The 13,464-nt window shown below is 44.2% G+C and overlaps 1 protein-coding gene and 2 non-coding genes across 4 annotated transcripts in view; 1 reads left to right on the forward strand and 2 right to left on the reverse strand.

The window, feature by feature from the left end:
- Window positions 1-3,944, reverse strand: part of LOC145415121 (solute carrier family 71 member 1) — a 118,291-nt gene extending 114,347 nt beyond the window's left edge. For both annotated transcript variants that reach the window (XM_080284540.1, XM_080284539.1), the window contains exon 1: window positions 3,067-3,944. In XM_080284540.1, the coding sequence (XP_080140666.1) occupies window positions 3,067-3,873 (807 nt within the window). In that variant the 5' untranslated portion in view covers window positions 3,874-3,944. The remainder of the gene's footprint in view (window positions 1-3,066) is intronic.
- A 6,023-nt stretch (window positions 3,945-9,967) lies between these two features.
- LOC145415278 (5S ribosomal RNA) lies at window positions 9,968-10,086 on the forward strand. Its single transcript, XR_013900055.1, has one exon. It is a non-coding gene; the product is annotated as a 5S ribosomal RNA (ribosomal RNA).
- A 1,708-nt stretch (window positions 10,087-11,794) lies between these two features.
- Window positions 11,795-11,913, reverse strand: LOC145415269 (5S ribosomal RNA). The gene has a single exon (XR_013900046.1). It is a non-coding gene; the product is annotated as a 5S ribosomal RNA (ribosomal RNA).
- Between the last annotated feature and the right edge of the window lie 1,551 nt (window positions 11,914-13,464).

Consider the following 13,464-nt stretch of genomic DNA (forward strand, 5'->3'; position numbering starts at 1 on the left):
TCTCCAGTTAGAAATAGTATCTCCTTGGCTGAATGAAAGCGTCTGAAGGTAGCACGAGTGAAAATAACGCCCCCTGCCTGCAACGGTTAAAACTTCGGGTTGGCTGGCTGGGGTCGAGCTGTTTACCATATTCCAGTAATTTTATATGAAAATCTCCATCTGTCTGAGTCCTGCTGAAAATTAAAATGAAAAAATAAATATGGGAACGCTGAAACCAAAAGTAAAAATTTAACCCTTTTATTACGGGGAGTTCCTCAAGCTAAAAAAAAATCGTCCGGCTGTACAGTGAATAGCCTACAGTAAACCATTTCACGTTTTTTTTTTTTTTTTTTTGGGGGGAAAGGGTTCCATCATATGATTTTATTCTATTAAGGGTGGACCTCTTGCTGTGAAGGAGTTAATCTCTTCAATCCGAGGATCTGTTTCTGTTTTATTCCTACTACTTAAAACTACTTTCTTTAGGGTAATATAAGACGTGTGATTCTGAAAAGGTCGATGATGGTTACATCTAACGCTTCCTGCCATCAATTTCTCTCTTAAGCTGAATAGCCTACAGCCGTCCGGTTGAAGCAAAAATATGTGAAACGCGTCCTCGTAGCGAAGGTTAAATATATACGAGCATATATATATATATATATATATATATATATATATATAATTTCCCATTGGGTCCCGGCTCCACTACACCTCAGCTTTAGCGATTTACTTTGTGTTACCACTCTCCGTGTTCTCGTATCAGTCTGAGTACACAATTACAACAAAAATATATAATGTACCCCATACACAATTAAAATTACAAGAAATTAATAAAATATTCCAACGACGTATCATTCACTTTATTTATGTTAATTCCTGACTATTTTTTCTCAGCTTTGGAGACATTTTCTCAAACTGGAGGAGTCAGATATACCCTTCACTAATTTCTTCCAGAGAAATCTGAAAACTGAACAAAATTGGCTGTAACTAGCCAAAAAGAAAAAAAAAAAAAAAAGTCACCGGACTAAAAAGGTTAAGAAGTGCTATGGCACACCCAGGCCAAAGTTCGCTCACACTTCTCTGCTGGCGGTGGCAATGGAAGGTGTTGCATGAACTATACCCGTTGTGACTGCACTATAAATCACAGAACAAAAGAGTATGAAGAAGGATGTTCAATGTCATTAGTGGAGAAATAAGAAATATGAAAGGCAGAACACACCAATGGATCATCAGCGAACTTTTGCTCATGGCTGCACCTCCTGCGTCAACGAGAATACGAGCCACTGAAAATGTCAAGTTTACCCCTTCAGACCGAGTATGCCATTACTCTTTTTATTCCTGCGATCTCCTGAACACTTTCTTTAGCTTAAGGCTGACTGTTTGAAAGAAGTGAGTATTCAATTAGCCTTAATAAACGCCGTCATTACTAAACGTCTTCCCTAAGCTAAAAAAATCGTGTGGAAATAACAAGAAAAAATTAGAACACCAAAATGGAGATTACCAGGGTTCACGCCGTTAAACTTGTAACAAATAATGAAGTGCTATGAAATCTGGTAGGGTACCGTATGTCTTTAAAAACCAGTGGTCCATTTTACCCAATTTACTAAGATGATACCTGAATCCAGTATATTCCTGACACATTCTAACAATTTAACTCGGTTCTGGTGGAACGTCTGGTACTGAAGCGGGTAAAGAATGCAGCAAGCTACAGTTCAAAAAGCCTCTCTACAGGAAAGCTGTCAACAGGAAGTAAGAATAAAACGAAAAATACGTCTTGGTAGTGAAAGGGCTATGGTAAGAACTGTCCGGTGTGGTTCCTTCAGCGTAAACAAGAGACGCAGCATTGAAATTCGCTGGGAAGGGTGAGTACGTGAGTGGCGTTGGAAAGTTACCTTCGACCCATCTCAGTGATAGCTATATACGGCACACCCACTTGAACACACTATGGGGGGATTTCACAAAGCTCACGGCCTCATTCTTAATACCAAGTGACCCAATGTGTGGTCAGCCCCTAAGACAATTTCCAAAACACATGATGACAAGAAAGCACGACTAACCCTCCCGCATCGTTACTGGCTACTCTCTGTAATGTGGGATACAGGTTGATCACGTGACAAACTTGCCCCCGAACATGTGAACGTCAAGAGGAAACGAGGCTCAGGGGTCCGTCCAACGTTCAGACTCGAATACTGAAGCAGCTCTAACCCGGTGCTTCGTTTCGTCTTGTCGATCACATGTTCAGGGGCAAGTGTGTCCGGGCTCTATCAATAACTGGTGTTTCCATACATGACCGTCAAATATCAGCAACTTGCTTACATCGTCGAGCTCTCATTTTTAACCCCTTCAGGTGACGTGTTTTACTGAATTATTCTTGCTACCTCCAGGCGATTTTACTGAACTCAAAAAGAACCTCTCCTAGTGAATAGGTTAATGAAGGCTATATCTAACCCTTGCAGTTCCACGCCTCCCCCAAGTTGAGTAAAATCGTCTGGATATCAAAAATAAAACAGCAAATAGGTGGTCAGACTGAAAAGGTTAATAATAGAGCCCTAAGATTCATATAGTTACCAACAATTCCCTGTCAAAGATAAAATTTGGTTTCCCAGGACAAGACACATGGTATTATTCAGCACTCCCCCTGTCCTTCCCCCACAAACAAATATTACTTAAGGCCTACAACAGCCAACTGATCGTTAATTTTCTGAATCTCAACCCATGGGCCGTATTTATAAACTCTCCTGGGCTTAAATTGTGCATAAGATTGACTCTATATACGCTTGTCTTCTTTCATGCCATTACCAAACAACGCATAGTCAAAATAGGGTGGAATATTTGACATAATACTAAAATTCAAAACGACTGGTGATAAAAATTAACTGTTACAGAAACTTGGAATCCTGTAAGTGGGCTGGTCTTTTATAAATACTTCTCTGAGCACCTAAAAACAGGCGATGGGGTCCTACGGCGCGTAAGGGGGACTGTGCCACTAGGGGGGTCGCCGCGCCCGGTTTTATGACACACAGGTACCTCCCAAACAGCGCGCACACACACACACACACACACACACACACAAACGGAGGGTGGACTCACGAATGAGATAGTAGTGTGTGTCGTGTTGGGGGGGTCCGAATCTGCGCTGGTGGTGGGTGCTGGCTGTGGCTGTGGCTGTGACTGCTGCTGTGGTGGCTGCTGTGGCTGAGTGTGGTGGAGGCACTTGGCTGGGTGTGGCGACTTGCTGTGATGATCGGCAAGGTGGAGATGGAGCTGCACCTCGCCCGTGGCCAGGTCGACATGCAAGGTGTGTGATGAGCCGCCCACACATTCCAGCGGCTCACTTGAGGGGAACTGTTCACTGACATAGACTGGGGCGGGGCGGGGACACCCCTGGCACCGCCCGCACTCTTCCACCACCTCGCCGCCGCCTCCACACCCGCACGCCAGCCCGCCGCCCCCGCCCACCGCGCCCACCACCACGTCCTCCCGCCGAGGGCAGTCCTGAGTCTGGGTGAAGGCACTTGGTTGGTGGGCGGGGCTGGTGGCAGGCGTGAGGGCAGGCGACTCTGGCGTGAGTGTCTCTGAGGAGGCCAAGCTGGCGGGCTTCAGAGTGGCGGCCTCCCACACCCGCTCAAACTCACTCAGGTCCGGTAACGAGGCCGCCCCGCCGCTCCGTCTCTCCCCGGCCGCCACGGGGCTTGAGCAATGGTCCGGGTGTGGCGGGGCCTCGGGGCCGGTCATCTGGGGCTGCGGGGGGCCTGAGGGCGCCTCCCCGCCCGCGGTGGTGGTACTGGCGATAGTGGTGGAGGGGTGGGAAGACGGTGGTGAGGGAGGGGAGGCGTGAGGTAGGTCATCCTGGGAGGTGTGCCGTACCACCTCCGGCCGGGACGGGTCGCCCAGCATGGCAGGGGTCACTCGCCCCCCAACATGCCCGCCATCCCGCCTCTACATGCCCTGCCCACCACCCTCCTGCACCCTGGCACCCTGGCACCTCGCCCGTCACTGCTTCTATCACGCTCAGGCTGCGTCCGTCCGCTCGCCAGGCCGCCACCCTGCTCACTGCCTCACCCTCACTATCGGCGCTGCCTCTCTGCCTCGCCGCGCTGTTGCCTCCACCCTCTCTCCCTGCCACCACCGACACCCTCCCTGCCAACACACCGCTCTGCCACCCTGCTTGACACTACCCGCGGTGCCACCCTCCCTGCCATCATCCACAAGTGTTCCATCACCTTGTAACCACTCTGCAACAACCCTGCCATCACCATTACCATCCTATCCACCCTGCCATCTCCCCTACTACCCTAGCCACCCTACCATCACCCTAACCACTTTATGCATCCTACCATCACCCTATCCACTTTCTCTACCCTACCATCACCCTATCCACTTTATCCACCCTACCATCACCCCTACCACCCTGCCATCACCACTACCACCTTATCCACCCTGCCATACGTCCAACACTCCATCAGCCCTACTGTCCAAAGGTGCATTTTCATATCATCCCAGCTATCTGCAGACGATTATATTCACCTTTACAGAAGAGATTTACCTGAAGGAGGTACTCATGCCTTCAATGTCCATTTACCACCAGAGTTTCTCCTATGCGTACTAAAATCGTGTGGTAACAAGTAAAAGTTATATTTTTAAAAAGTCATCCTGTTAAATCCCGTGTTTTTTTCTTTTATAGCTTATTTTTTTACTATTACCATATAATTTAAGTCGGCTTAGAAGGGCACACTACTAAGAGGAAAGGTGATGGGGGTTATGTCTAACCCTTGCAGTAAAAAGAAAATTCCAGTACATAAAATCGTCTGGAGATAAAACACATAAAACGAAAAATACTACACAGTACTGAAGAGCTTAATCCTATATTTCTAACCAATCAACTTTTCCCTTCAGCTGATGCTGCTGGGGTCCTTGCATATTTTGTTCACGTTGATGCCACACGATTTTCTGCCGAGGAGAATCCCGGCAAAGACTTATGAAGTATTTTGTGTAATCATATAACCGTTACAGGTGCACTTCTGAATTTCACCTGGGGGTTACATCATATTATGAATGCATTCCTTTGAGAGAAATCCTATCAAACAAACAAAAAAATTTAAGCAGCCACCATAAAGGCACTCTACTTCGTCACCTCTGATACTACACATCAAGAAATAAAGCCTACATCCCCGCTGAAATACACTGTAGTCAGCAGACGCGGCAACTGTCCAGCGTTCATAAGCATTCGATCCCAGCCAGAGCAGGTATTTACCCAATATTCGCCTGGCATCATCAGTGGTCCCGTACATCTGCTATCCACGACACACCCTTGGTTCCCTAGATAACATGCGCGGATTCCAACCAACGCTACCACTCCAACAAAAACGATTCAACATGTACTTCTCGCTTCACACTCAAAAACCTCCCTCACCCGTACATAATGTATTAAATGCTGAGGCTATGACAACATATTTTAAGTATGTACACACACACACACACACACACACACACACACACACACCGCTCGCTGGTGCAGTGGTAACGTTCTCGCTTGCCAACTGGTGGACGGGAGTTCGCTCCTCGCTCAGGTTGCGAAAAGTTTCACTGACGAAGTGGGTGGTTACTGTCCCCTTTGAGCAAGGGGACGGGTGTGTGCGTGTGTGAAGGTCACAGCCTTGCCCTTAGATCGGACTAGATGAGCTCTCAGCTCCCTTCCTGGAGGGTAAAAGCTGACGATCACGACCATCAAGTGATCCTGACCGACCCGACCCGGTGAATTACACACACACCGCTCGCTGGTGCAGTGGTAACGTTCCCGCTTGCCAACTGGTGGACGGGAGTTCGCGCCTCGCTCAGGTTGCGAAAAGTTTACTGACGAAGTGGGTGGTTACTGTCCCCCTAGAGCAAGGGGACGGGTGTGTGCGTGTGTGAAGGTCACAGCCTTGCCCTTAGATCGGACTATATGAGCTCTCAGCACCCTTCCGGTAGGGTAAAAGCTGACAATCACGACCATCAAGTGATCCTGACTGACCCGGTGAATTACACACACACACACACACACACCACACACACACACACACACACTACGAGGTCTGACCGATAAGTATCTAACCTGTAACTGGGTATAAAAAAAAAAAAATACTTCTTGAGCTCAGACTTTAATCCCCTTCAAAGTATGACCCTTGGGACTCAACAAACTTAGTCCAGAGGTTCTTCAATTGCTGGAAACATTTTGTATAATCAGTTTTGTGGATCACCAACAACACCTTTGTCGCATCTGTCTTTATCTCATTTGTGTCCTCAAATCTCGAGCCCTTCAGTGACATCTTCAGTTTAGGAAAAGGCCAAAAGTCGCAGGGACCCATATCAGGAGAGCAAGGAGCCTACCAACCCTATGTGATTCTGTGTTTGGCTAAAAAAAATCCTGGATATGGGTATATGGGATGAGTGGGCTGGTGCACTGTTATAGTGCAGCTGCCAGTCCTCTGCCTCCCACAGCTCTCGTGTCTTGCGACGCACTGCATTCTGTAGGCAACAGGGATAATGCCAGGTAATGCTCTTTGCTGACTGTTTGGCCTTCTGCAGTGTACTCGTAATGTACAAGTGAAAAGCCTGCTGGAATGCTTGTCACTCTCCACTGACATCTGGCCATTTTTACGCATTGTACCTGTCCTTAATTTGCATAAAACCCATAGTTTCAACAGAAAAAGCCTGCTGAATTTTTCCGATGGTTTCAGATTGCGAGCCACTAAGTTTTTGACAAAATCTGATGCAATAAGACTGCTCAGTTCGCTCAGGTATTGCAGCACAAAACAAAAATCCAAAGAGCAAGAACGTCCTCAAACACACGCTGCTCAGCAGTGACTGGGCAAGGCGACAGTGCTCAACATATTTGAGCATGTGCACAATGATTAAAGGCCATATTTCACTAAGTTGCATCCCCCTGCTCCAACTGGTTTAAAAGCAAAAAAGTTTGGTTGGAAACTTTTTAATCAAACCTCATACTGTGTATATAATATACAGACGGTATAGATAGATAGATAGACAGATAGGTATAGATCTACAGTGTATATATATATATATATATATATATATATATATATATATATATATATATATATATAAAATACTCGTTATACAGGTATCAATATGTTGTTGTACAAAATGTACAATAATCATTATGATAACAAAAGACACAACAGATGCAAAGTGTTTGACTGTTAAATCTCAAAAAATAAAGACGATAACAATACAACCAGAGCAGAAGAAGCAGCTGTTCTAGGAAATGCACTAAAACAGAAAAGAGACTCTTACAGGATGAGAAAAGAATGACACACACAGCCAGCAATGTTTAACATGCACCATAACACAGTAGTTGCATGGAATTTGAATTAAATACATTTCTCACAACATATGACTAAGGTAACAATAAATTTCTGCACAAGTAATATAATCTGTACATTACATAATGGTGAGTGGTATAATGTACTTAATGTGGCAGGTTGGGTGTGCCCACCATCCACTTACTTTGTGATTCTGCCCACTGGCGATTTTATGCTGAGTGACAGGCTTAATGCTTTCATGTAACCCAGGAAACCATTTACTATAATGAATGGTGACCATATAACCAAATGATGCCTCATGATCTTGCAGGTTTAGGCATTTGCAACTAAGGGAAAATTGGAGTTTAATCCTCATACAATGCCACTCAGGGATACATGAGGCTGGTCATTCTGTCCCATGCCTCTATGCTCCTGATGAGACAAAAATAGGATTGGGAATATATATGCTAGTATACTGTATTGTTGTTGTTTTTTTGTTTTTTGTTTTTTTCAGAAAAACAAAACACCTTCTCCAAAATTCTTCATCATATGCATGAAATGTATTCAAATAAGTGGCAACAGTAATAATAATGCTATCTGCAACTGTTGATTATACACAAGACTATTAATGGTGTTTTGTTAACAGCAGTTTTGAAAAACACAAATAGGTCGGGTTGTTGAGGATCAAAAGGAGGCAGATCCACAGAGTAGCTGATAGGTGAACTGCAACAGGTGTTTGGGTACACAGAAAAGTGGCACTCTTACTCAAAACACCTGCCCCTACCACCACACAAATGTATATATAAATGGCATCCAAGGATATGGCAAGGTAATACACCTCCACACAGTACAATGAAGACGTAGATATAAAAGTAATTTGTACTCAATACTGAATAATAAATAATGATGGTGGGTTAGTGAATAAAGAATGGACACCTAATCACAATATCACAAACTCAAATCCTACCTGTTGCAGGGAATATTTGAGGATTTCTTCCATATGACCCACTGAACAGCTAAAAGCAGTGCCAGTAAAAATAATTACACTTCAGGAATGAGCTATCCCAAATACACCTAACCTCCACTATTCGACAGGGATGTCTTCTGTAAAAAGTAGTTGAGTAATAAATTGGTCAAATAATGAACCAATTTTTTCCATGAGATTGTTAAGAAACAGAGGGGTTAGGTTCCTGACCACCTTCGTCACTCAAAAAGTATTTAATAAAGATGGAAATAATACCGGTACCAGTAAACATGAACATAAGTAACAAAGGAATTTAAGCTGTTTTCTATAGACCTACATTCTCATGGAAAATTAGATTAGTACTGCATACATCTCAGATGACATTTGATTTTTGATTACAAAAATACTGGAGAACAAACAAAATATACCTACTTAGCAATATCAAACAAAGCCACCTGAACACCTTTGATACGAGTGTTTATTGCCGAACCCAACGACTGGACATGACATCATCACATCATACAAACTCAAATGTACTCAATTTAAAACCACAAATAGCAGTGGAAGCCTAACTGGAAGCGCTGAAACCTAACTGAGGGGTTTCGCCCCCAGGACCCCCAATGATTATAACCTACCTAAACGAAGATGTGCATTCCGTACAATTGGTGCAAAAACAGTATCTTGCATTAAGAGTGTTCATTAATCATTGGCGCAATTGTCACCAGGTTGCCATTTGGTATTTTTCAGTACCAATGTGGGCCAATTTGGTAATGAAAAGTTCGTTTGGTAATGAATCAGCATGATCCATTACCAAACAGATTTTTCACATGTATGAAGATACAAAGGATGAAGGCGGTGGATTGTCTGCTCTCTTCGATTAATCTGCTAGCCTACATCGCACGAAAATAATCAACAAGCTGCTAATTATAAAGAGGGTGATTATTTCCAAGTGAAAATGTAATCAGTGAAGAATAAATGCTTGCTTTAAGCATTTGGTAATGAAAAGGTAAATATGGTAATGAACACTGAGGGGTTTGATAATGTGGCCGAGTTCAGATCGGGCAAACCTGATCGTCACCCGACCATGTGAAGGCGAAACACTCACTAGGGTTGGTGAGCGCATGGCTGCACCTGACAGGTAATAGTAGGGGTCTTGGGTGGAGCCATGGTGGTGCTGCAGTATTCCATGAGGCCAAAAGGAAATGCAGACAGATGAAGAGGCAACCGATCAGCAGGGCAAAGCGCAAGAGACAGGCAGCTCAGCTGGTCTGTCTGGCGGTGCGCGGTTTGAATTGTCGAAATGGCGGGAATAACCATGTTGAACAAAAAAGAGGTTATAGATTTATAAATGTCAAAACAACAAACTGTCGAATAATGATCTGTCGAAAAACGAGGGTTCCTAGTATAGGGATGCATTTTTGAACCTTGTGATTCCTCCCCAACCGAGTACGAAACCCACCCAAATGAGTCCAAAAACAAGTTTATAACCAATCTAAATGGCCTAACAGCTTTAAAAGAAGCTAACCTAAGTCTACAACCTGTTAATAACTCACCAAAACCAACATATAAAAAAATAGGTCAGAAAATATCAAACAGCTCTCATCACTTACTTCTCTTAACACGTGCACTGCCCAATTACCTTTTTTTAACTCACCCCGTGGTGCGCAAAAAATAAAAAAAAAAAATAAAAAATAGTTACTGTTTATTATAAACTTGAACATTTGCCAACGGCCATACCACGTTGAGTACACCGCTTCCCGTCCGATCAGCGAAGTTAAGCAACATTGGGTCTGGTTAGTACTTGAAGGGGTGACCGCCTGGGAACACCAGATGCTGTTGGCATCCCTACGTGTCAAGTGCGGTTGGTGGAGGATTAGTGCCCCTCCCTGTAAAACAATTAACTCTAAGCCATTGACCACCCCGTCTGGGATACATGGCGTCTGGCAATGAATGAATGAAAAAGATAAACATCCAGGGCATCATCTGGTAAAGAAAAAAAATCTCTCTCTCCGTCTTTGTGTAGCGCCATGCTTAAGTTTGTGGAGGGGTGGTAGTTAACAGTGATGCATGGCCACTGGAAGGTTAGCACAGCCTGAGCTGTGGCTCGCAACATGGCACATCCCAGGCCGAGCTGTGGCTTGCAATCCAAGGGTTAAGTCAATGTCTGATCATGGTCGTCATCCTCGCTATCCCCACCTGAGGCTAGGGGACAAGTGGTGCTCCCTAGCACTCACTCATCTTTCTCAAAGTCCTCAAACCCAATCTCTGGGGGAGGGTCAGAAGGGTGGGGGAAGGCTGGCAAGGTGGGGTGATGGTAGTGGGAGACTGATGCAATGACTCACCCCCATACGATACGGTACCTTGCACGACCCATCGCAAAACTGTGGGTAGGCCTGTGATGGGCAGAGTAGGGTGGTATTTCTACCCCCATTGCTAATCCGGGGTATCATATAGCAGGGTAACCCTGTACTTATAATCTCTGCTATCCACTACAACTTTGCTTTTTTTTTTTTTTAAATAACAGAATGGAGGAAGGAAAAACTAATGGGTAAAAAAAAATAATTCATACACCAGATTACTGGTGTCCTCTGTTCTTAAAATATCTGTAACAGTTAGACTTGAACAGTTGTGGGTTGAAATTTGGAGGGAAACTACTCTGGGGAAGCAAGTTCCAGAGAGATGCAGTTCGGGGAATGAAAGAATTCTGATAGGCAGAAGTTATGCAATATGGCTGAGTGACATTCCAGTCATGAGCGCTACCAGATGCCCGTGTAGCACAAGGGAAGGCGTGGAGAGGTGGCACAATGGGTGCAACTTCATCTGAGCATTTGTCATAAAGTAGCTACAGTATCTGTAACATAAAACAAGGGAGACAACATTCCTTCTTACTTGTAGTGGAGGTAGTTCATTTGCAATAGTAGGGTTATTAATAACTCTTAACAGCTTTGTTATGAGTTTTGTCCAGTTGTTTTAGTGCAACCTCTCCACATTCATTCCACAAGGGTGGGCAATATTCCAGTTGAGTGCATACATGACTCTTGTAAATTATAGCTAACTGCTTGTTAGGGAAGAAGTTGAGGACTCTGTACAATAATCAAAGTTTCTTTGAAGTGGTCTTAGCAAGTGATCTAACACAAGAGGTCCAGCTAAGGGAATTGTTAAGACACCGAGAATTTCAATACTGTATCTGTAGAGATAGGAGTATTAGTAGCAGTGAAGGTAATACTGTATAGGAATCAGGTAATATCTATCTATTAGTAAACTGTATATACAGTACAGAAGCTGCTGTATTTGGTTTTCCTAGCATTAAATGAGACAGTGTTCTTTTGTCCCCATTCAGTGATCTCATGTAGGTACTGAGTGAATGGTTGTGTAAGTGTAAATGGACTGTAAAGTGTTGAGTCATCAGCATATCGGTGACAGATATTCATTCATTCATTCATTGCCAGACGCCATGTATCCCAAACGGGGTGGCCAAGGACTTAGAGTTAATTACACGGAGGGGCACAAATCCTCCACCAACCCCACTTGACACGTAGGGAGAACGTTATGCCAACAGAATCTGGTGTTCCCAGGCGGTCACCCACCCAAGTACTAACCAGACCCAACGTTGCTTAACTTCACTGATCGGACGGGAAGCGGTGTACTCAACGTGGTATGGCCGTTGGCACAGTTTGAGATCATTAATATGAATTAGAAATAGGGTTGAAGCCAGAACTGATCCTTGTGGCACCCCAGCATTAATTGGGTGGAAATTGTAATATACATCATCTACTTTTACTCTTATCTTTCTGTTGCTGAGATATGAGGAAATCAGAGGAACAAAAGATGACAGGCCACAGCAAGGGAGTTTGGATAGCAAGGAACGGTGTCACATTCTGTCAAAAGCTTTAGAAATATCAAGGGCTACTGCATGAGCTTCTCCTATATTGGTCAATTGACTGATGAATATGAGTCAAGAGACTGAATATATCAACCAGGGCTGCGGAGTCGGAGTCATAAAGGCAGAGTCAGAAGTAATTTTGGTGATGTTGGAGTTGGAGTCAGTAAAAATGTCCTGACTCCAACCACCAGTAAAGAAATTTTAAACATGGTGTAGATGTAATTTGGAGCTATTGCCTTTTGAATGACAGTTCCTTCAGTTTTATTTCTTATTGCTGCTGCTGCCCTTTATTTCTCTTCTCTTATTTTCCACATTTTATTTAGGACTCATTTTTTGTTCTCCTGAACTTCGTTTATACTGATCATAAACACAGATGCTTTCATCTGTCGAAAGAACGACAAGAACTGAATGTAAACAGACACCACAATCAGCAGATTTTCCACTGAGTGAAAGTGTCTGGATAATTTCTTGATTCTAGAATCGAGAGGTGAGTTTCTTTATTACGAAATTACAATACAGTACCGTATGAAGAACAAAATGGTTATAATATAAAGTGACATGGAAGTGTCTGCCAGTGCCTGTAAGCTGTGAGGTGGGAATTTCAAGCGTGTGCAAGTCAGCAAAGACCCATCATGGCAAATTTATTGTAGAGAAAGGCAAAGGGGTCAGAGTCAGACACACAAGAAATCAAGGAGTTGAAGTCACAGTCGGAGTCGGGTGTTTTGGGTAACGACTCCGCAGCCCTGATATCAACAGTGGATCTTTCCTGGCAAAAAACCATACCTTGTATCAAAAGTTGCTGGATTCAAGATGTTTAACTATCTATCTGCCTATAGCCTGATGCCCTAATCCCGCAAATGGTGACCACAGACAAAACGCCTCCAAGTCACTCTGTCACCCACCATTTGACTGCCCTCCCCCTGACTCATTCCCCCCTCCCTCATATACCTCTCAACTCCATCCCTCCACCTCATCCTCGGTCTCCCTCTCCCTCTCCCTCTCCCTCCCTCCACTTCACTTCCATACACCCTCTTAGTCAGTCTTTCATTCTCCATTCTCCCCACATGTCCAAACCATCTCAGTGTATTTCTCCTAATTTTCTCAATCACATCCACATCCACCCTAAAACGTTCTTTCAGTTCTTCATTTGTCAACCTGTCCCTCCATGTCACTCCACATGCTCCTTTCAGGTAACTCATTTCCACTGTTCTCACTCTTGACCTGTTCCCCTCTTGCAAGGTCCATGACTCACTTCCACACGTCAGGGTAGGGATCACAATACTATCATGCAGCGACTTCTTAACTTCCATACGCACCTCCCTATTTCTCATCACTGC

This window comes from Coenobita brevimanus, chromosome 101 (assembly GCF_032717465.1).
Source record: "Coenobita brevimanus isolate Jiangsu-jjx chromosome 101, ASM3271746v2, whole genome shotgun sequence".
Lineage (NCBI taxonomy): Eukaryota > Metazoa > Arthropoda > Malacostraca > Decapoda > Coenobitidae > Coenobita > Coenobita brevimanus.